This window comes from Ochlerotatus camptorhynchus, unplaced genomic scaffold, assembly GCF_037179485.1.
Source record: "Ochlerotatus camptorhynchus isolate MF236.1 unplaced genomic scaffold, CSIRO-AGI_Acam_v1.1 ptg000021l, whole genome shotgun sequence".
Classification (NCBI taxonomy): Eukaryota; Metazoa; Arthropoda; class Insecta; order Diptera; family Culicidae; genus Ochlerotatus; species Ochlerotatus camptorhynchus.
In genome coordinates this window covers 957422-980488 of record NW_027040513.1, presented here as the reverse complement: position 1 = coordinate 980488, position 23067 = coordinate 957422, and the positions used below count along the sequence as shown (strand labels likewise).

The 23067-nt window shown below is 42.7% G+C and overlaps 1 protein-coding gene across 3 annotated transcripts in view; it reads right to left on the bottom strand.

The window, feature by feature from the left end:
* Positions 1 to 39: 39 nt before the first annotated feature.
* Positions 40 to 23067, bottom strand: part of ldd (lipid droplet defective) — a 96087-nt gene continuing 73059 nt past the window's right edge. For all 3 annotated transcript variants that reach the window (XM_065225096.1, XM_065225104.1, XM_065225087.1), the window contains exons 2-16: positions 17642 to 18180; positions 6063 to 6794; positions 4973 to 5997; positions 4798 to 4918; positions 4406 to 4735; positions 4150 to 4345; positions 3908 to 4091; positions 3364 to 3847; positions 3073 to 3305; positions 2271 to 3014; positions 2037 to 2217; positions 1168 to 1977; positions 1002 to 1109; positions 544 to 939; positions 40 to 477 (exon numbers count right to left, since the gene is read on the bottom strand). In XM_065225096.1, coding sequence (XP_065081168.1) covers positions 145 to 477; positions 544 to 939; positions 1002 to 1109; positions 1168 to 1977; positions 2037 to 2217; positions 2271 to 3014; positions 3073 to 3305; positions 3364 to 3847; positions 3908 to 4091; positions 4150 to 4345; positions 4406 to 4735; positions 4798 to 4918; positions 4973 to 5997; positions 6063 to 6794; positions 17642 to 17722 — 5958 coding nt within the window. In that variant the 5' untranslated portion in view covers positions 17723 to 18180 and the 3' untranslated portion in view covers positions 40 to 144. The remainder of the gene's footprint in view (positions 478 to 543; positions 940 to 1001; positions 1110 to 1167; positions 1978 to 2036; positions 2218 to 2270; positions 3015 to 3072; positions 3306 to 3363; positions 3848 to 3907; positions 4092 to 4149; positions 4346 to 4405; positions 4736 to 4797; positions 4919 to 4972; positions 5998 to 6062; positions 6795 to 17641; positions 18181 to 23067) is intronic.

The following is a 23067-nucleotide window of genomic DNA, read 5'->3' as shown; positions in this document are numbered from 1 at the left end:
AGAACTTCGGATTGTTTTGGAAAATTGACAAAGTGGGTCTTAAAATATTATCCATATCAGTTATGTACTAATAACCAGCTTAGTAGGTAAGTAACTTGCCCTCTAGTGGAGATGGGAAAGGAAAGGGAAGGGACGGTTTCCATTTCAGTTTTCCACGAACGCAGCGTTGGAGTGTTCCTCTTCGTGGTTCTGCAGGATGTTCTCGAATACCTGATCCAGCAGACACCGTGCCACCGTGTACCGTAATCGATTGTTCTCGGCAAAGTGGTGAAGCTTAACTACTAGTGCACTGACGCTCCCCGTCAACGCTGGACTGGAATCGACGGTGTTGTTGTTCAGGTTGATCGTAACCTGACTATTTTTGTGGAGTTTCTCGATGCCGGTATGCGGCCGGTCCGGCTGTACCTTGCACACGAACTGCAACGAGTTTTTGTTTTGGACCAGGTCCTCGGAGACGTTGAACTCCCGCTTGATGGTCTGTGGAATGGGAGAGAAGTTTGAGGTTGAAATATTTTCTGGTTAGAGATTTTTTGAGTAACTCACCCTAATGAGATCCACTTCTCTATTCTCCTCGAGGTATATGGTTACCAGGTAATTGTTACCGTACCGCTCGGTAAGGCTCTCCGGTGAATCTACCGTGAGCAGGTAACCGTCCTTGAGGATCGCAATCCGTTGGCAAATTTTATCTATCTCAGATATACTGTGAGATGTGAGCAGAACTGATCGGTTTTGGCTGTTTAACCGTTCGATCGTTCGGTAGACGATGGCTCGGGTAACCGGATCCATATCGCTGGTAGGTTCATCCATTAGGATGATATCGGTGTTTCCGAAGCAGGCAACTGCTACGCAGAGCTTCCGTCGGTTACCACCGCTGAGATTCTTGACCAGAATTCGTTTGTACGGCTCTAGGTGGTACTCTCGAAGGGTTTCTATCACCAACTGCGAAGAATACGGGACTTTCGTAAACTAAATTCAATCGAAACACAAGAAAGATCACCTACCTTATCGATGTTCTCGACGTTCCGCAGCTGACCATAGAATTCGATTACTTCTTCTACGGTGAGCAGTGGATCTAGGAAACTGCTCTGAGGGCAATACGACAAACAATTCTAAAAAATAATAAACCGTTAGATACACACCGCAGTTTACAAGCCATCTAGTTCTCACCGAAGAGAAGAAACAGAAACCACCACTACTCTGCAGTTGTTCCCCGGCCAGAATCGAAAATATGGTTGACTTTCCGGCTCCGTTCGTGCCCAGCAGCCCGAAGCATTCGCCGTAGTGAATCTTGAACGAAACATCGTTGACGACGGCTTCACCCGATCGGTACTCTTTGGAGAGGTGATCCACCGAGAGAATCTGATCTGCAGTCAGTGACTTCTTCTTTCCGTTGCCGTTCATGACGGCTTCGTCGGACCGCACGGTTTTCAGCTCGTAGACGGGTGTGAGAGAGGATTCCGCCTCCTGGAAGAACCGCTGGATAATCTTCCGTTCAACGATGATGTTCAGGCAGATGAAGATTATGCCCATGACGGCTAGTGCGATCAGATGCGGTTCCAGAATAGTCATTAGTGGTTTGTAGGAATTGATGTAGTACCGCTTGAAGATCTCCGCTTGAATGTAGTTCTTGGACAGTTCGATCAGACCATCTGCAAGAGCATGTTGTGGTAGGATCAGGAATGCACGATTTAGGAAGTTGCGGAAATGTTCCGAGGTTTCCGATTCACCGAGGATGTCGAACAAAATGATGGTCGTCAGAGTTCCCAGAGCGGTGATCACGTTGAGGCAGAAGAGCGACATATTGGCAAAACTGGCGTCGTTGAACAGCTTCTCGAACAGGTGCACCGCGGGGATGGAAGCAAATCCGTAGAACACCAGCAGTAGACAGATGCCACCGAGTTGATCTTTTTCTGTGTACGCCGGAATGGCAAACACTTGGAAGACGATCACAGCCAGCGCTACGGCGATGAGGAAGATCTATGGAAAAGAAACAGTTATCAGTTATTTGGGACCGAGCTAATCAAGTCACGCCTTACCATAGCATCCCAAACGTAGGTAACTCCCCAGTAGTGGGCAAACTTCACCCCAGCTAGACGTTGCTGCACCTTTTCTCCACGTACTCGTTCGTTAACTATGTAAACGGAAGCTCCCGCCAAGACTAAACTGAACGACAACAGCAAAATCAACGAGATACCGGCATCGGCAACCTGTTGAAGACTATAAAAAACCTATCATTATTCCACCCTTTCAAAGCTTATCCACAAACTCACATCGAAGAAACGGTCAACTCGTCCTCCTCAATCTTCAGTGGATGATTGATGGTACGAATACTGTAGCTACTGTTCTCCAGCTCCGCCTTAAGGATTGCTGAATCCAGCAAATTCAGCCACACCGGCATCGAGTGGTAGCCCTTGTTGTTGTACCAAACGAAGTGTTTCTCCTTGCGACCGGTTAAGCCTCCAAAGCGGTGATCCGCAAACTCAAAGGTCGTTTGCAGCATCCATCGGAAGGCATCTTCGGAATTGTTGAACAGGTAGCAGTCTGCTTCGGGGCAGTGAGCCAGCATGTTTGAATTGATGTCCAGTTGGAAACTAGTTCCATTACCTGTCCGAGTGTAGAATTCGGCAGAGTTCCGGTACAGATCAGTGGACAGTTCAATCGCTTGATCGTGTTCACCCGGAGGTCGGATGGTCATGAAGTACATGGCGATGATTTCGAACAAGGTCGGAAGGACGAGCAGACAGATCAGGAGTCGGTAGTTGCGCCGGAAGTGAAGGAAACGCTTGTGAAGCAGGCTGAAGATGATCTGTAATGTGCCAAGCTTGCGTTCGGTTGGTTTTGAACCGTGGAAGCCGTTGGCTGAGACAATTTCCGGTTCCCGAATTTCGGTAGGATTGGTCTCGTGAGAGTTGACGGCGTTGAAGATGTTCATCAGGTTTTCGTGTTTGATGTCGTAGGAAAGGATTAGTTTCTTGTCTTGGCACTGGTTGAGTTGATCGAAGAGGGACTGCAGGCTGTTAAAGGGAAGATGGCGTTAGGGTAAAGTTGTATGAATGGGTAAAGAATACGAACTCAATTTCCGACGGATCAGCAGCAGTGTAGGTGAGCTTGTACTGCAGCTTGTTTCTAGGAAGCTTCACCAGCTCGTATTGCATGTTTGTTTGCTGATCCAGGGTTTTGTTCAGGTCCGATATCAAGTTGGCTCGATCGGTCTCCGTCATCGTCTTCAGTACCAGATCTATGTACAAGGTGTTCGTGAAGCGATTTTTCAACTCTTCGTGGCTTTGCTCCAGGATGGCTTTTCCCTATAGAATTGATCATTTTGAGTTATCGAATAGCCAATAATACATGGAATCAACTTACATTTTCCAGCACGACGACCTTATCGCTCAATGACTCCGCTTCATCTAGGTGATGCGTTGCCAGAATCACCGCTCGATCCTTCCGAAGTGTCTGAATGAGCTCCCAGATGTACTTTCGGGCTTTGGTGTCAACACTGCTGCACGGTTCATCAAGAATGACCAAATTGGGTGATCCCAGGAAAGCGATCGCTATGCATAGCCTTCGTTTGAAGCCTCCCGAGAGCTCCGACGCTCGGTAGTGTTTGTACTTGCCCATTTTGAGATTATCTAGCGTTCGTTGAACCTCCGTTTCGAAGCCTTTAGTTAGCTTGATTCGGGCGTATAGCTGCAGGTGTTCCTTGGCGGTTAGGTTTGGAATGAGAATGTCGTTCTGCGAGCACAGACCGATCTTCTCGGCGTTATTTTTCAGGCCCGAGATCAAGTCGTAGTCTAACGGTAGGGTGACATCCCCCACCACTGGAAGGACTTGGCCGGTTAGGAGTTTGCTGGAATATGGAAAAATTAATCAGGACGCAGGAATTTTTTTGGAAAAAGAATACCCTTACATAATCGTACTCTTTCCGGCTCCGTTGCGTCCAAGTAGACAGGTCACTTCATCCCGTTTAAATGTTATGGATACGTTGTCCAGCACCTTTTTGTCATTTTCGTAGATGACGTCCACATTACGTAGTTCAGCACCGATGCTTTTGTCCAGCTTGGATCGGTTGACCTGGTAGAACGTTGTGTCCTCTGTGAAATGATCAGACTTAGTTATCGATCACCGCCTAATATAGTCAACAGCACTTACCATGAGTTAGCCTTTCGTAGATCAAACCTATCAGATAGTAGAGTACAGCATCGAGTAACATCATCACTATACCGAAGGCCAGGTCATTCTCTTGATATGAACCCTTGAGGGCCATGAAATCCGCGCTACGTTGCTGCAGCTCTAGCCGTAAAATGTACCGCCAAGCGTAGCAAAAGGCCGTTGAAAACGATAAGCTCTGAAGAAGAATACAGTTCTTTAGTCTATCTAAGGCTGTCAATCTTTAGGCAAAACTTACCGCTACAAATTTCCCCGCAAAGCTAACCACAGCTCCGAGTGAGATGATTATGATATAAGGTAGGAATGTCGTTAGGAATAGAATGACCGCCGATACGGATCCAATGCTCGCGGAGCCGAAGAACATCGAACACATGTAGCAGAAGGCAATCAAGCAAACGCCAAACACCAGTAGATACGTGAACAGGAAGATCTTGCTGGAATGTTGTAGGATTCCTCCACTGTAGAGGATACTCAGTGCTAGCACAAAGACGATACACAGCTCAATCAACGTAGTAATGGCCCAGGAAATGGATTCCGAGTAGGATTTGAGCCCCATGGCACGCATCAACTGAAACAGGAAAACAGTTCGTAAACTCTCTCGATGCAAAAGTACATCGTCAGCTCCCTTACCATCGTGTTGCCACTTTCCTTCATCCAAATCTTCTGTCGGACTGACGAAGACACGTGCACGATCAGAGCAATGAAGAAGCACATCTGGATGGACTGAGCCAGGTAAAGACCCTTTTTGAAACTGAAACAGATCATATGTTATAAATTGTGGTAAGATTGGCTCTAGGATACTCACTGATCTTTGGTGAATTTGGGATACGGGAACTGTTTGGTGTAGAACTTCTCCCCGGCGACATTGTAGGTGATTTCGTCTTTCTTTTCAGATGATCCTCCTCCTCCTAGGAACAAACTGAACAGATTGAACTGAGGTGCGCGTCGACGTCGACTACGAACCGCTGAAGAATTTGAGACCAGAGGTTCCTCTTCGTCCACTTCGTCCTCATCGCTGAAGTCCCAATAGTCATCGATTGATGACTTGTTGCTGAACTTCGCTAAATCAGACTGTGAAATGTTGACCTTTTCACTGAGATTTGCATACAGTGAATCTAGGTCCTCGGTAGTCGTACTACCACCTACAGCCTCCGTAGTAGACTCTTCCTTTTCTGTATCTTCTTCCTCCTCCTCATCCATGTCTTCACCCAAAGACAGTCCCAAATCGCTGGACACCATTTCACTGGCCCTCTTTCCGCTACCGAACTTTTCCTTCTTCATAGCCTTAATGATTCCCATGTCTACAGCGTGTTGGATCTGTATGAACCCTCGATGGTATCGCATATCCAGCTCAAAACTGGCTTCCGGATCCGGGAACCAGAACCGATTCTTGTTCTCCACTGTCACCGGAGTATCGTCGATTCGCATCCGGATCTTGTAAGGAATCTCATTCTCCGTAGTCCCATTTTCAAAGAACAGTCCCGCAAAGAACAGCTTTTTCTGGTTCAACTTGAAAGCCTCATCCTCCAGCATTTTCTCCGACTCGACCTTGATGAAGCGATCCGTTGAGAAACACTCAAATATGCTGGCAATTGTCTCCAGCGTTACCGCGACGGTTTTATCGGTCAGGATTCCGTTGAGCATTGATTCGATCAGATCGATATTCACGTTTCCACCGGCGATCATCTGCACTATCGGAGACTTGGCCAGCTCAATCAAGTTTTCGAAACTTCCACGAAACGCTTCATCTGTGTGCAGCAGTTGCACCGTAGTGTTTAGTGCCTTAAAGAAATCCCGCAGTCGACCCATGTCTGCAAAGGTTTGATTGGCCTGTAAAAGAAGAATGCCCTAATAAGATCAATCGCTCAAGACTTCCCCTTAAATCAGCTACTTACAAAATTGATAATCTCATCGTTCCTCTCACTAGAAGGCCCGTACAGGATCTTCCCTTGCAGGATCGGCTTCAACTGCTTCCACGTGATCTTTCCATTGTTCGTATTGGTAACATCCCGATAGAGTTGTTTGCAGTACTTCGTTGGCATCACGGCCAGCTCATCCGGATCGGCTCCGTTAAAATCTTTCGAATACAGCACATTGTCCACAAACCGTATATTATCGCTCCTGGGAAACGGCTTCCCGCACAGGATCTTGCCCGAGTTGGAGAACATCCGGTCGTCGGCAAATACCTTCTCAATGTCAAAGCTACCGCCCACCATCTGCTGGAGCTCCGGCAGCATTCGAACCAGTCGGTCCGCGTTGCTCTCGATCTCCTTGAAGCGCCCGTTGGTCACGATGGACATAACGGCGCCGATAAAGTTGCGATCCTTCGGCAGTGTAATCACCGCATCGTACAGCTGCGGTGTGTCGAGGAATATCTGGACAATTTTCAGTACCGGCGTCACCGGGGCCCTGTCAAAGTCGGAGGTTTCTTCGAATCTCCGCGGATCGCTACAGTCGTTTTCGATGGTGCACACGTACGATTGGAAGAACGGAAGGATGCCATTATTCTGGAGCTGCCGGGTTGGAAACTGGCAGTCGGCGATTTCGACCGCTTGGAAACGGTTCCGGAGGATGTAGAGTGACAGGAAGATCAGGCACGGCCACAGGTACTGGATGATGGTCATCCACTGGAATGAGGGAGATGGATGGTTAGCAAAATGGCCTTTCTTCTTGTTCCTGGCGTAGTGTTTTCTACCCGGGAAATTTACAAAAGGTACGCATTCCTCGATTCCCGGGAAACTAGTTTGACTTCCCGGGAAATAGCTAGTATAGATACCATACTGGACATACGTTTTTTTTATTTAAATAATTTGTCGAGAGGAGATACTTTCGGAGAAAGTAGGCGCAAGCACAGGGGAAAGAAATTTCCAGAGAAAAGCCTTCCGTGAAATTAGTAGATACTTCCAGGGAAAGCCCTAAAGACTTTTGGGGAAGAAGGAAGCAACTTCGAGGTGAAGTCGAAAAAATCTTCTGTTGGAAGTCCGAAGAAATTTCAGAGGGAAATAAGTAAAACATAAACCGGTGAAGTTGAAATACAATACAGGTGGAAGATGGAAGTTGGAAAAAGTTTTTGAGGAAAGGTTATTAGACATTTACCGAAAAAGTGGGATGAATCTTCCAAAAGTTGGAAGAAATTTCTGGGAGTCAGAAGACACAAGCCAATGCAATCATATGGATTTCTGGGGAAGCCATTTATCTCCGGAAATACGGCCCGAGATCGCAATATGAGGGGTGTCTGGGTCTTCCAAATCTTTCGTTTACCTCCGAAAATAAGGACTAAGTCACGATTTTAGATCTGCTTGGTGTTTCAAATCATTAAAACCTTTTATCTCCGTCATTAGGACTTAAATCACGATTTGAGAGATATTTGTTGTTCCAAATGTTTAATCCTCTTTATCTTCAGAAATAAATCCAAAATCCCAATTGGGAAATGTTAGGGTTTTCCACATCTTTAAACCATTTTTTTTTTCGAAAATAAGGCCTCAATCGTAATTTTAGGGGTGTTTATGATTTCCAAATGTTAATTCCGTTTACCTCCGGAAATAAGGCCGAAATCGCGATTTAAGTGTTTGGTGTTTGAAATATTGAGACCCGGCTGAAATCGTGATTTGATGGATATTTGGTGTCCAAATATTTAAACCCATTTATCTCCAGAAATAAGGCCTAAGTCACGATTTGAGGGTTGTGTGGGTTTTCGAAATCTTTAAATCTTTAATTGTCTCCGGAAATACGGCCTAAATTGCGTTTTGGGGAGTGTTTGGGTTTTTTTTAAATCTTTAAACCCGTTTATCTCCGTAAATTTGGCTAAATCGCGATTTGAGGGGTATTTGGTGCTTCAAATCTGGAAACCCATTTATCTTCGTAATTATGGCCTAAATCGCGATTTGAGAGATATTTGGTCTTCCAAATGCTTAAACTCGTTTATCTCCAGAAATAAGCCCTAAATTGCGGTTTAAGGGGTGTTGTGTTTCACTTTTTTTTTCTTGAAGTGTCCAACAATGATGGTTGATATGCACTATCATTCCAAATTTTCTGGAGCATAAATCTCAGACTGTTGTGACATTGCTCATGAAATTGGAACTCCTTGTGTGCTTCCACTTTCATTATTGTATGTTTTATGAGAGCTAATATTCGTGCGATTAATCGGAAATAAGGATTCTACACCGATTGCCTTAAGGTTAAAGGTGAAAGAAATTGACTCCACACCCGTTCGAACCACATCCAAATTCAAAATGCACCATAACCAACATGAGCAAAATGAGAAGTATTGAAATTTTGACCATATTCGTAAATACAATATTATTGTATAATAATAATAATTCTACTACTGAAATAAAAACTTTAATTATAAGATTCCAAGTTCAGCGAAGGCCTGCCGAATGACAGAGAAGTCCTACTGAAGTTCAGGGAAGGCTTGCCGAACTTCAGGGAAGTCCTGATGAAGTTCAGGGAAGTTCTGTCGAAAGTTCTGCCGAATTTCAGGGTAGTCCTGGCAAAGTTCAGGGAAGTCCTGCCGAGGTTTAGGAAAGTCCTTCCAAAGTTCAGGGAAGGCCTGCCGAAGTTCAGGGAAGTATTGCAGAAGTTCAGGAAAGTCCTGCTGAAGGTCAGGGAAGTTATGCGGAGGTTGAGAGAAGTTCAGAGAAGTTTTGCCGAAAATCAGGGAGCTTCAGGAAAGATTTGCCGAACTTCAAGGATGTCCTACCAACGTTCAGGGAAGGCCAATATTATTGTATGATTATAATAATTCGACTGAAAACTTCAATGCCAAGATTCCAAGTTCAGGGAAGGCCTGCCGAAGGACAGGGAAGTCCTACTGAAGTTCAGGGAAGTACTGACGAAGTACAGGGAAGTTCTGCCGAATTTCAGGGAAGTCTTGCGAAAGTTCAGGGAAGACCTGTCGAACTTCAGGGAAGTCCTGATAAAGTTCTGTCGAAAATTCTGCTTAATATCAGGGAAGTCCTGCCAAAGTTCAGGGAAGTCCTGTCGAAGCTCAGAAAAGTCCTTCCGAAGTTCAGCGAAGGCCTGCCGAAAATCAGGGAAGTATTGCTGAAGTTTAGGGAAGTCCTGCTGAAGGTCAGGGAAGTTCTGCTGAAGTTCAGAGAAGTTCTACCGAAGATCAGGGAAGTTTTGCCGAACTTCAAGGAAGTCCTACCAATGTTCAGGGAAGGCCAATATTATTGTATGATTATAATAATTCTACTGAAAACTTCAATGCCAAAATTCCATGGTCAGCGAAGGTCTGCCGATGGACAGGGAAGTCTTACTGAAGTTCAGAGAAATCTTACCGTAGTTCAGGGAAGGCCTACTGAACTACAGGGAAGTACTGATGAAGTTCAGGGAAGTTCTGCCAAAAGTTCTGGCAAATTTCAGGGAAGTCCTGCTGCAGTTCAGGAAAGTCCTTCTGCAGTTCAGGGAAGGCCTGCTGAAGTTCAGGGAAGTCCTGCTGAAGTTCAGAGAAGTCTTGTCGTAGTTCAGGCAAGTTCAGATAAGTTTTGCTGAAGTTCAGGGAAGTTTTACTGAACTTCAGGGAAGTTCTACCAATGTTCAGGGAAGGCCAATATTATTGTATAATTATAATAATTCTACTGAAAACTTCAATGCCAAGATTCCAAGTTCAGGGAAGGCCTGCCAAAGGACAGAGAAGTCCTACTGAAGTTCAGGGAAGGCCTGCTGAACTTCAGGGAAGTACTGATGCACCGTTTGACAAATTCATGCAAATTTCTGCGAGATACAGCGCACATAAAATTAACGCTAGATTTGGCATAAATTTACACGATATTTCGTGTAAATTCAAGAACGATATCGCTTAAATTAGCAATATTGTATGCAAGCTTGTAAACGATTTCCTTGTTTATGTCAACTGTAGCTCAACATTAAACGAAGGGAGATTTTACGCGATAGTTAAAATTCAGAATTTTTTTCTGTGTGAAATTCAGAGAAGTTCTGCCGAAAGTTCTGCCAAATTTCAGTGAAGTTCTGCCAAAGTTCAGGGAAGTCCTGCTGAAGTTCAAGAAAGTCCTTCCGAAGCTCAGGGAAGGCCTGCCGAAGTTCCACTTTCACCTTAAACCCATTTATAACCAGAATCCTGGGGGGTTTGGTGTTTCAAATCTTTAAACAAATTTATCTCCGTAAATTAGGCATAAATAGAAATTTGAGAGGTATTTGGTGTTCCAAATATTTGTACTCATTTATCTCCAGAAATAAGGCCTAAATTACGATTAAAGGGGTGTTTGATTTTTCCAAATCTTTAAGTCCGTTTATCTCCGTAAATAAGGCATAAATCACGATTAGAGGAGTATTTTGTGACCCATCCGTTTATCTCCGTAAATAATCGCGATTCGAGGAGAATTTGCTGCTGCATTATTTTACATCAACCTTCACTGCTTTGATGATTCTTGCAATTTCTAGTCAAAGAAATGATCTCCATCACATAACCACGAGCAATGACGAGGAACTGCATCCCAAACCCCATGATAAAGAAGGAGCGGATGCATCCAACGAAACTTTTAAGCGCAAAAGAACCATTACCAACATAGGAGAAAATTCGGTAAGATCTTTCCATTGCATTATTTTATGATTCTTCAATATTGCACAAATATTTAAACATTACACACAACTACACATAGTAACTCGGAGCGTTTGGTACGGTATGTCCACGTATCCTTCCACCCCTGTAGATTCAAAAAATGTTCTCATTCATTTCCAAGAATCATCTTTGCGGCAAATACAGTAGTAGGCCTGGCCGTATTGATGTTTATATCATATCTCAGATATGCTGTAAACATCAATTAGACAAGAAAAATGATTAGACCTCATCTAATATAATCATTTTCCAGGATGCTTTCTCGTACTGGCTGCGTTTGTATTAGATTAGATTAGATTATATTAGATTAGATTAGAATAGATTAGATTAGATTAGATTATATTAGATTAGATTAGATTAGATTAGATTAGATTAGATTAGATTAGAGCTAATATTTGTACGCTTGAAATTTTGAGGCGATAACTAGTGCGATTAATCAGAAATAAGGATTCGACACCGATTCGCCAAGGAGAAAGTTAATGCTTTTACGTTGAAATTGACTCCACACCCGTTCAAACTACACCCAAATTCAAAATGCACCAATACCAACAAGCATTGCAAATGAGAAAAATGAGAAGTATTGAAATTTTGACCATATTCATAAACACAATTATTGTTTGATAATAATAATTCTAGTTCTGAAATAAAACCTTTAATTATAAGATTCCAAGTTCAGGGAAGGCCCGAAGGGCAGAGAAGTCATACTGAAGTTCATGGAAGACTTGCCGTAGTTCAGAGAAGACCTGCCGAACTTCAGGGAAGTCCTGATGAAGTTCAGGCAAGTTCTGTCGAATGTTCTTCCGAATTTCAGGGAAGTCCTTCCGAAGTTCAGAGAAGTATTTCCGAAATTCAGGAAAGTCTTGCTGAAGGTCAGGGAAGTTCTGCGGAAGTTAAGAGAAGTTCTGCTGAAGTTCAGAGAAGTTCTGCCGAAGTTCAGAGAAGTTCTGCCGAAAATCAGGAAGGTTCAGGGAAGTGTTGTCGAACTTCAAGGAAGTTCAACCAACGTTCAGGGAAGGCCAATATTATTGTATGATTATAATAATTCTACTGAACACTTCAATGCCAAGATTCCAAGTTCAGGGAAGACTTCTCGTAGTTCAGGGAAGGCCTGCTGAACTTCAGGGAAGTACTGATGAAGTTCAGGGAAGTTCTGCCGAATTTCAAGAAAGTCCTGCCAAAGTTCAGGGAAGTCCTACCAAAGTTTAGGGAAGTCCTGCCGAAGCTCAGGAAAGTCCTTCCGAAGTTCAGCGAAGGCCTGCCGAAGTTCAGGAAAGTATTGCCGAAGCTTAGGGAAGTCCTGCTGAAGGTCAGGGAAGTTCTGCTGAAGTTCAGAGTAGCTCTGCCGAAGATTCTATAATTCTACTGAAAACTTCAATGCAAAAATTCCAAGTTCAGGAAAGACCTGCTGATTGACAAGGAAGTCCTACTGAAGTTCAGGGAAGTCTTGCCGTAGTTCAGGGAAGGCCTGCTGAATTTTAGGGAAGTACTGATGAAGTTCAGGGAAGTTCTGCCGAATTTCAAGAAAGTCCTGCCAAAGTTCAGGGAAGTCCTGCCAAAGTTTAGGGAAGTCCTGCCGAAGCTCAGGAAAGTCCTTCCGAAGTTCAGCGAAGGCCTGCCGAAGTTCAGGAAAGTATTGCCGAAGCTTAGGGAAGTCCTGCTGAAGGTCAGGGAAGTTCTGCTGAAGTTCAGAGTAGTTCTGCCGAAGATTCTATAATTCTACTGAAAACTTCAATGCAAAAATTCCAAGTTCAGGAAAGACCTGCTGATTGACAAGGAAGTCCTACTGAAGTTCAGGGAAGTCTTGCCGTAGTTCAGGGAAGGCCTGCTGAATTTTAGGGAAGTACTGATGAAGTTCAGGGAAGTTCTGCCGAATTTCAAGAAAGTCCTGCCAAAGTTCAGGAAAGTCCTGCCAAAGTTTAGGGAAGTCCTGCCGAAGCTCAGGAAAGTCCTTCCGAAGTTCAGCGAAGGCCTGCCGAAGTTCAGGAAAGTATTTCCGAAGCTTAGGGAAGTCCTGTTGAAGGTCAGGGAAGTTCTGCTGAAGTTCAGAGTAGTTCTACCGAATATTCTATAATTCTACTGAAAACTTCAATGCAAAAATTCCAAGTTCAGGAAAGACCTGCTGATGGACAGGGAAGTCCTACTGAAGTTCAGGGAAGTCTTGCCGTAGTTCAGGGAAGGCCTGTTGAATTTTAGGGAAGTACTGATGAAGTTCAGGAAAGTTCTGCAACTTTCAAGGCCAGCCGATGTTCCACTTTCACTTTAAACCCATTTATGATCAGAATGAGGGGTGTGTGTTGTTTCAAATCTTTTATTCTCATTTACTTTACACATTTTCGAAACCGTTTCCCAATTCCTGGGTAGCTAGAAAAAACTGGGAAATGAAAACACTTATATCAAAATAATGTGCCAGATTCATTTTGACATCATGTCAACAAGCGCATTCGCAAAAAACCACGGAGTACTAGACAAATTTTCATGAACTGGACACTTTTATGAATGTTCCGAATCGTCCTGTGACCCCTAAGGGTGCATATTTTGGCGATAATGCCAAATTTGTACAATACATAAACAAGTGCTTTCGTAAACAAAAACGCGCATCTTTAGGGTCAGTTACATGAATTGACCACTTTTACGGATGTTCCGGATCTTGCATAGGACCAGTATATTGCCCCCAGGGGTCAACACAACAAATGCGCTTCCGCAAAAAAAAAAAATACACGCAGCTCTAGGACCAGTTTCATGAATTCACCACTTTTTCTTCGGATGTTCCAGATCTTCCGGAAGACGAGTCTGTGACCCCATATTCTGATCAAAATGCCAAATTTATTCTAAAAAATCACCAGCAAATGAGACGTAATCTAGGGGAAGTACACTTGATCTGAAGTAATATTTAGTGTAAATTATATATAGTTATTATAGTTTTTAGTATAAATATTAATGATATTAAGTGTCAATTGGAAAGCTTCGAAGTAAAAAAAATAACAGTGTAACTTTAACGCATGCACTCAATGACGTTGCATCGATTGTTTATGTTTACTGCAGCTTTCTGTTTGTCTTTATTGTTGCCTAGATTTTCGTTATCGATAGTTCTGATCGATTTCGGCTTTTGATGATAAAAACGGCTCTGGATGTTCCCCCAGCAGCAAATCTCTCCAATTTGCAGGCTCATGGCGAAGCTAGCGTAATACGACCACGGAACCATCACTCTAGGACTTCGTTTACAGGGTTAGCGTAGTCAGTCGATTCCCGTTCCATTGGAGGACAGCACATAAGTTCGCAGACGATGAAGAATTCGTGGAAATTATTAACTATTTCCTGGTAACGGAGAACAAGGAGAGGATTTCGGTGCAGTGGCCAACAAGATCATCAAGGAATGATTTACCTCTTGTGTGGAATCCATTTTTGATTAAACGAATGTCAAATGTATACTTTAAACCAAAAATAGTCAAAAGCAAAAAAACAACTGTTAGACTAAGTATAAGATTCGCAAATATCACACATATTGAAATATTTAATATTTCCACCATCGGTATTGATGCTGATACTTGGAGCTGTCCTTCCTCTAAGACGTAACACTTTGAACAAGTTTTTCTTGAAAACATAGTATCTCAAAACATAAGACCTCAGTAACGACATCTCTCTGGCTTCTCGCGGAAAACAAGATTGCTCGCTAACTCGCAAACAATATTGCATAAAAGTTCTATAGAATGTATAGAAACGTCAAAGTGATCCGATGCCAGCGCTGCGGCGAGTAGTTCGCGGAACTGATAATATTCAAATCAACCGTTAAATGCGTGAACGAAGATACCAAATGAAGTGTTACGTCTGTTTGTCTGTGCTTTCACATAAAAACGCGGCACCCTAGGACCAGTTTCATGTTTTGACCACTATTACGGTTGTTCCGGATCTTCTGAAAGACCAGTATGTGGCATCCATGCTGCATATTCAACACATCAATGATTACTTTCCCAAAAAACACCACAGCTCTAGGACCAGTTTAATGAATTTACCACTTTTACAGATGTTCCGGATCTTTCAGACGACAGTCTGTGGCCTCCAGGGTCCATATTTTGGCCAAAATGCCATATTCACCATCAGTTTCAATAATTGACCGCTTTTACGAATGCACCGGATCTTCCGGAGGACTATTCTGGCCACAGTGCTTAATGAATTCTTAAAACCTACCCGCAAGTGCTTTCTCTTGCTTGATTGCCCACGGTTGCTACTCCGTTATTGCCAGATCAACTGTTATTACACAGTGAACCAATAGACGTTGCTTGAGACTAGCAATCATCTAGGCAATACCAGCGCCGGTAACGTCAGAATGCTGGTTAAGAAAGGAATGGGTAGGAATGTGTTGACATACCGTATGCGTGATAATGTTTGCATCATCGTACAAAATAAGGTTCCCGTTTCACCTGTGCATACAATGCCTTGGTTTTCTTTGCATACACGTAACCTATAGCTCATACCGTAGTAGGCTGTGTACAAAAGAAAATGATTTACTTAGTTTGACTGCTGCACCATGACGAAGTGGCAGTGTATTCGTGATTTGTCCCACGCGCAAATGTCACAAAAAGTCATTTCAATCGCCGTGGGAGTGTCCCGGTGGCCCGTCAAAAGGGTTTTAGACCGAGAAAAGAAAAGACAACTATCCGCGAAGGTGGCCACAGGTCGTCCGAGGATAGCTCGGGTTCCGAGGGTTATCGCTGCTATCAAAAGGAAGATTCGGGTGAATCCAGTGCGTTCAATAAGGAAAATGGCAAAGGAACACGGGATCAGTGACTTTACGGCACGGAAGATCGTAAAGGAAGATTGCGGGGCGAAGTCGCGGGCACGGAAAAAAACTCACATGATTACCAACCGCATCCGGGAGCTACGAGTCGAACGATGCAAGAAAATCTTGAAGTTCCTTAAGCGAAAAAATCCGGTAATCTTGTTCACCGAAGAGAGCATGTTTACCATCGATCCCGTATCAAATTCCAGAACCGACCGGCATATTAGTTCTCTTCCGGTAAAAGACGTGCCCGACGAGCACAAGAACGTGTATCTGACCAAGCATCCTGCTAGCGTTATGGTGTTTGGATTGGTGGCTTCCGATGGCAAAAAAAATTGACCCGGTGTTCATTCCAGAAGGCGACAAGGTCAACACGGAGGTCTACATCGGGATTTTAAGTAAGTATGTTCTTCCGTGGATCAAAGAACAGTACGGTCCGAAGCCAAATGTTGTATTTCAACAAGATGGGGCTCCGAGCCACACCTCGAACCGCACTCAGAAGTGGTTGCAGGAACATGTTCCGTTCTGGGCGAAGGATATGTGGCCGCCATCCAGCCCCGATCTTAATCCGCTGGATTACTCAATCAATATGGCGCGTCATGAAGGCCAAGGCCTGTTCTAAACGCCACCCGAGTACAGCAAGCCTCAGACAAACATTGACCCGTACTTGGAGAGAAATGGATTCAGAATACATTATTAGAACCTGCCGTGCATTCCGAAAGCATGTGGAGACCGTAATTGCAGCAAGTGGCAAGTCGATCGATGATTAACATAGTTGAAGACTCTGAGAAACATCCCCCCTTTGAATAAATAAAAAAAAAAACTCGAAAACGAAATTTTTGAGAATCTTTTTTTTTTAATTTTGGCATTGCTCAATGGTGCAAACATTATCACGCATACGCTATTACTCGCTTTGATGAAAGCCGAGAAATCCTGTGCACTTCCACGAGAAATCCCTGCGGTGTTAGGTAAGAGGGTTGGGTTTGCAGCAGGATTTGGAAAACGATAAGCTTAATTGATGCGTGGGATTCTTTAAGAAGCTCTGTGGAAATGTCCATGGTGATTGTAAAGAGAATTCCCGAGTCCGTGAAAAACACCAAGGGATTTGAATTTTGAGAAAATAATACCAAAGGAATTATGCGACGAGTTTTAAGGAAATCCCGAGCACAATTTCAATTGAATTACGAAAATAATTTTAAAGAGAATTCCAAGTGGATTTTCAGAAAAATTTAGAGTAGATCTCGGAGGTGAATTGCATGGGTGAATTGCAAAATCCTGTAATGTTTTATTTGAATTTTCATAGACAAATTTTGAAGAATTCGGCCGCATAACCAAATCCAAGAACCAGGAAAAATCCTGATGTCTTAGAAATGACTCTCATCTAAAGTAGTGATCTCTTCGGCTCAATAGCATTTGGTTTCATGCTTAATTTAAATGTACATCACATCCGGGAAAATTTCCAAAATTCCTTGATAATAAACGGGAAAAAATCCGGGAAATTTCTAAACGAGATTTGCTGGTATACCTAAGATCATTTAATAGAACTCTATAAGACCCATTAAAACTTTTTAAATATTTTAATTGCTCAGTAGTTTGTTAAGGATTTTTTTTTTGATTTTGAGGAATTTTGGGATTGGGTGATTCACAGCAAAAATAAACGCAAGAATCAAAGGTTATATTGATTCAGAGTGGCCTATCGGCGCTCTCCAAAACTTTCTGTTAAAATTTCTTGAACACCCCACGTTGTAGATCATGATGCTATTTTTAGATAGTGACTAGCTGCTACCAACTAACTATCTCTTAATCCAAAGCCAAAAAGTCAAAAGTCAAGCTTCAACTGTTTCATGTACGCACTTCCCACGTACCAATTTTTCAGCCCATTTAATTAGCAAGCAACGTAACATTGATAGCAAAACTGTGCCAGTTAATCAAAGTGACGGCTTGGCATTTATACTGCTATTAATCAATCTAACGATGCGTGGTGAAGAAAGTTCTTAGCAATTACTGCAATCTACAGTGTATCATCCAATAATGCGACCTCTTTAAGGTCATGGCTACTAATTAAACTCAAATTGGAATTTGTCCACCCTCAACGAATATCGATCAATACTCACTGGCTGTCGTATCCGGATGAGGTAGTCCTTCCGGAGCAGGGCTCGTATTTGCAGCCAGTCGACATGTTTGCCCACTTTCATGACGCCGCCGTTGTTTTCGCACCTTAGCTAACTTGCTCTACGCGATTACACCTTAAACAACAACCGCTCCAACTACCGAAAAACACGATTTCTTTATAATGGTGCAAACAGCAGCAACTACATACGTCTCGTTGTTGTTGTTGTTGTTGTATGATTACTACACAAAACACTAGTATTCAGTCACAAACAAAAAAAGTATCTTAACTCGCGGCTAACGCCGTATCACAGTCACAGGGAAGAACGTGGTGATGCCAACGACGGTAATTATCACATAGTTTGCTACTGCTAGTGGGATGCTTAATTTGCCGCTGCATTTGGTGACGTCGTATTTGGTTGCCCGTTTGGTTCCAATGTCCGGGAGCGATTTCCGATTTACGGAAGAGATTGAAAACTACTCTAACTGCCCCGAAGTTCCAGGGCACTGACTGACGCACACGACGTAAGATTCCACGGTGACCCTGAAAAGATAGTTGATAAGAGGAAGTGTAAATAGACGGTCGAAAAAAAAGAACTTAATACAGATGGTAATAAATATTGGCAGCAACCGTAGCCGTAAGGCTGTGTTCGTTAGACTGATGGTGCATTTACTTGTTATCAAATGGTAGTTTGTGCATTACTGGCAGCCTAATTACTGCGAACATTCTTGAATTAACCTACATAGATGAATCCACCTGTCGGCGATACATGGTTTCTCATGCTCAAAGAGTGTGTAAATTTCAGTACAGTACCGTAACACAATCAGCCACCAAAATTGGGAAGCTGGTCAAATGGGGAAAAACATATAATTTTACTTGCTAATGCAATGCAATGCAATGATGTCAGATTTGAGGCCTGGTAAACGGCTGGACAGGTATAAAATAGACCCCAATTTGGTCCTTACTCTCTTGTCCAGACATTTTTTTCACTATAGGTATACATCGCAGTGGTGCCGACAGGGGTACGAGTAATCATATGAATGATCGGGTAACCAACCCCGGTGGGACCTTTGTCGTATGCTGGTGGAGGCAACCTATCCGAGCGTCTGTTTCCCATTTCAATGGTGGCTGATCATCGTCCTCGTTCCATCGTGGGGCTCTAAACAAAGTTATGCACCATGGTCCTATGGCGAGAAAAACCGCCCTTACAAACAATCGTTGCAAATAATACAGAAGAAAACCACTTAGGCTTTAGCCTGACTGGTAAGGTGAGCAGGTTTGAGGTACTTCGAATTCGAAGTCCCATGGAATAATTCAGATTCGGTACGGAATCATGAGCTGCTTTTTGGGTGAACTTTGATCTATATTTCTTTTATATGGCGTTCTCAGTCTAGGGTAATCCAAACAGTTAGTTTTGCATTTCCCGACGTTTCGGCCGTTTATTGTGGCCTTTTTCAAGGGTTAAACAGTAAAGACTGAAACGCGCAAAAATTGACCAACAAAAAAATCGTTTCTTTCAGTCAAAATTCATATCACAAAAATTTTCTTATTTTTCAATTGGTAGTTCAATTCAAATATTTAAAGGAAAAAATGTTCGTTAATTCTTTTGGTTTGCCAAATCCGAACTGCCGTGCCTTCCGCTTAACCCCTTCCATTAAATTTTGCACCTTATTCGCCGCTGAACGCCAGTTAGATTTAAACTGCTGCTCGTTTTCCATGTATTTATTAGTTAAATTGAGATTCCGTTTGACCAAGGCCCAATACCGTTCGATAGGGCGGAGTTCTGGGCTGTTGGGAGGGTTGTTGTCTTTGGGTACCACAACCACGTTGTTCGCATCGTACCACTCGATTGCCTTTTTTTTCCCATAGTGGCAGCTCGCCAAGTCCGGCTAGAACAGCACAGGTCTATTATGTTGCTTTAGGAATGGTAGCAGACGCAGATTGATGGTTTCCGTAGTAATGAAAATGCAGCTTTTTAGACCACACGTGCATATGGCCTGCCAGACGAGATATTTTTTCGGGAACTTCCTAGGGGCATCCCACTCTAAACTTTAGTACTAGTATACATTAAATATGTTTAAATCTCTCATAAGTATTCTTTAGTATTTTTAAGTATTTTTCATCTTGCATAATTTCCATCGTAGAGAGTTTTTTGTTGTTGTTGTTGTAAGCCCCGTCAATTTTATAGATTCCCAAGTAAATAAGGAACCGTTAATTGATATGGCAGACCCAAGAATGTAACCAAGAGTGTTAGCACAAGCTGTGCAAGTATGGACAAGAATAAGTTCTTGGCTATGCCTATACAGGTTAAGGATACCAGGGTTACGCTGCGCATTTGCCTGTCGAACTACGACGATGAAGCGAACCTTTTGCAGTAGAAAATTGTACTGATTGCAATACGCTTTTCGGGGAACATCGGAAAATGGAGTTAATTTAGACTGATAAAGTAGTTTAATTAACACTTAGCTAGTAGTTGATGTTTTCATTTGAACATAAACTGCCCAGTGGAACCACCAACGACAAGGTTCTGGTGATTTAGGATTGCAAAAACACTAGCATCGTTATCATTCTGATCCGTAGTGGCAAATAGATTATCCCGGTTGAATCGAAGCGTTTCATGCGAGACTTATACAGCTCGATCGTTCCAGAACGCGACACATAAAAGAAGCTAATTGGTTGGTTGTTTTTGTTTAAAACATTAAACAATCGATACTTATTTATTCACATGTCATGTGTTAAAATAAATTGATTAAATTTAAGTTTTACAATTGTTGCTGTTTGCCCGAGGTAGACAACCCTTCCGTGAAGTAAGAGATGTACATATTGGGAACCCGTGATCTTCCCTACATGCAGGTGATCTACGAATTCCTTTGTTTGTCTGATGTTGGAGTTTGATGTGACCATCTTCCAAACAATTTTCAGCCATTGTGTCCCAGTCTTATCATCCTCCTGTTTCTGTGCTACTTGCCCCTGCCCAGCGAGGATTTGGTCAACCGTCCGAGAGTAGTATCTGAAGGAGGCTTCAGAAACCAGTCTCCTACCTAGCTCTTTCCAATGGAAATTGCTACCCATCAATCTCGAGCCCACCACGAGTAATTGGTACCCAATACTAACCTAGAACTACTGCTGTTTAAAATTTAAACTCAAACATTACTGATTTTTGGCTCCGCAAAGTGTCACACACGACTGAACCTAGTAAACGAAATAGTTAAAAAAAATGTAGCTGTTAGCTGATAGAATCAATGAAAAAAATGATTCGACATCAACACATAGCAGATATGGCTTATCAATCATGTCCAGCTCTAATAATGGTTTAACAGATGAGAATTGATGGTTCCAAGTCAGAGGAAATGTATTTCATATTTACAACATGTTTACTATGTACGGCAAAGTGCCATAATTCTGCGCAGTACCTAATTCCGTGCATTTCGCCAAAATTTTGCAGTATTTTACAGTTTATCTAAATGTATATTTTTACCATGCACAAGTAGTTAATACCTACCATCATGTTCAAAAAGATTCAAATTATATACAATATCTAATTATTTTAGAAATTTTCAAAACAGCCCGGAATTAGGCCTGCGCAGAGTTATGGCACTTTACGTAAGAATAAACACATTCGATGGGAAGCTACAAGATACGACTCTCCAGATGCCACAAGCTCGGCAAAAAGTACAATGGCGTGGAAAACCTTCACAACTTCTTCGATAGTTTTAAGAGTCTTAAGTTAGTGTTACATGGTCAAATGATAACGGTCGAAAAGTACCTAATCTTATAACGCAACGGTCGATAAAACCAAACGAACAACGAAGGGAAAGGTTCCATGATTGTCGACCTGACTTCTTCCTGTAACATGTCGAACGGATCATGCTAAATGCGCAGTGTGACATATTTAATAGTGCAGGTATAATGCGAAAATGATGCAATTCGTTTCTAAATTGGAGAAATAATCAGCTGTTTTTTTTTCCACCGTTAACGATTCTTCTCCTCTTTAATTTATAGGTGAATCATTTTTGCAATGATCTTCTCTTATTCGAAGACCGTATCTTGATGCCTACAAAACAAAAAGAAATATTTAAAATAGCTGTTAAAGCTTAAACACTGCCGTTTTCAAATATTCACACAAAATCCTTGACGAAATCTGATAAATAAACAACTAAAATGTGTTTAGCAACGGTGGTAACAACATAATACAAAATATAGGTTAAGTATTTTTAAGTATTTCCAGGTATCTTAGGTATTTGTAAGAACTTTCTGAGTATTACGCGAGAAATATAAAGTTTAGAGTGGGATGCCCCTAGGGAACTTCGATAGTTTGATGGTTTTGAAAATTTCAGCCACCTTCCCTTTTTCAGATGCGGTATGAAACTCCTGTTCCAGGAGCTGCTTGAAATCCGCCTTCACATAAGTTTCGTCTTCCATGACGACACAGTCGAACCATAGAGGTAACTCTAAGACTAGTAGGTCCCGACGAAAAGTGCTCGTGCTTTTTGGCTCAGCTCTGGTACTATCTTCGGTCCCAAGCTAATCGATGCACCCCTCGAAACATGGGAAAATCCACGAACCCCTCATTTTATCTGTCAAACTTTCATAGCGAATCAAAACAAACATAGTGTTATACTAGAATTTCAACTAGAATGAGCCGGAGATGAACCAGCGTCTGGCTGAAAATCTCCTTAATAAAGACAACCAACCAACTAGAATGGGGTACATTAATCGATTTACTTGGGACCTATAGGCTAGACAAGTAGTTAGCCAATTTCAAATCGATAGTTTCTTATTGATTGTTGGTCGAACTTTGTGAGCAGATTCGTGTACAGCTTTCGAGACCGCTGCTTTGCCGACGTGTTTTGTTTCTAATCTCGGTTCGCCACCTTCACCTTCTTAAACGTCGACAACCCGGCTCGTTTCTTGGCCCGCTGCACAGTAGTATGGGAGACATTGAGCGTACCAGCGACGTCCCGGATGGAGAGGTTAGGATTCCGCTTATATTTTACCGCCACCTTCTTCGTCGTCGTTGTCACGTCCGGATTACGATTGCCGCCGCTTTCAGGCTTCCTGGCGGTCCACAGACGCTCCCAAAACACTTTCAAAAAGTTTTTCACGGTCGATTTGGCCACATCCAACAATTTTGCCAACTTGGCGTGTGAGAACGTTGGATTACACGCTGCTCCTCTTGCTTGGACGTCATTTTGAAAACTGGAGAGCAAACGGTGAAAACTCATCATAGCAACCATTGTATATACACACTCAATCTAGCTCGGTAAAATCTCCAACAGCCGATTACCTCGGCATTTACTTTTGCTGATATCTCTGCAAAATATCTTTTTGTTAGCTGATATCTCAGCAAAATTTTATTTGTTAGCTGAGTCTCGGCAATTGTTTTACTGAATCTCAACAAAATAAATTGCAGAACTGCTCGGCTGTTGG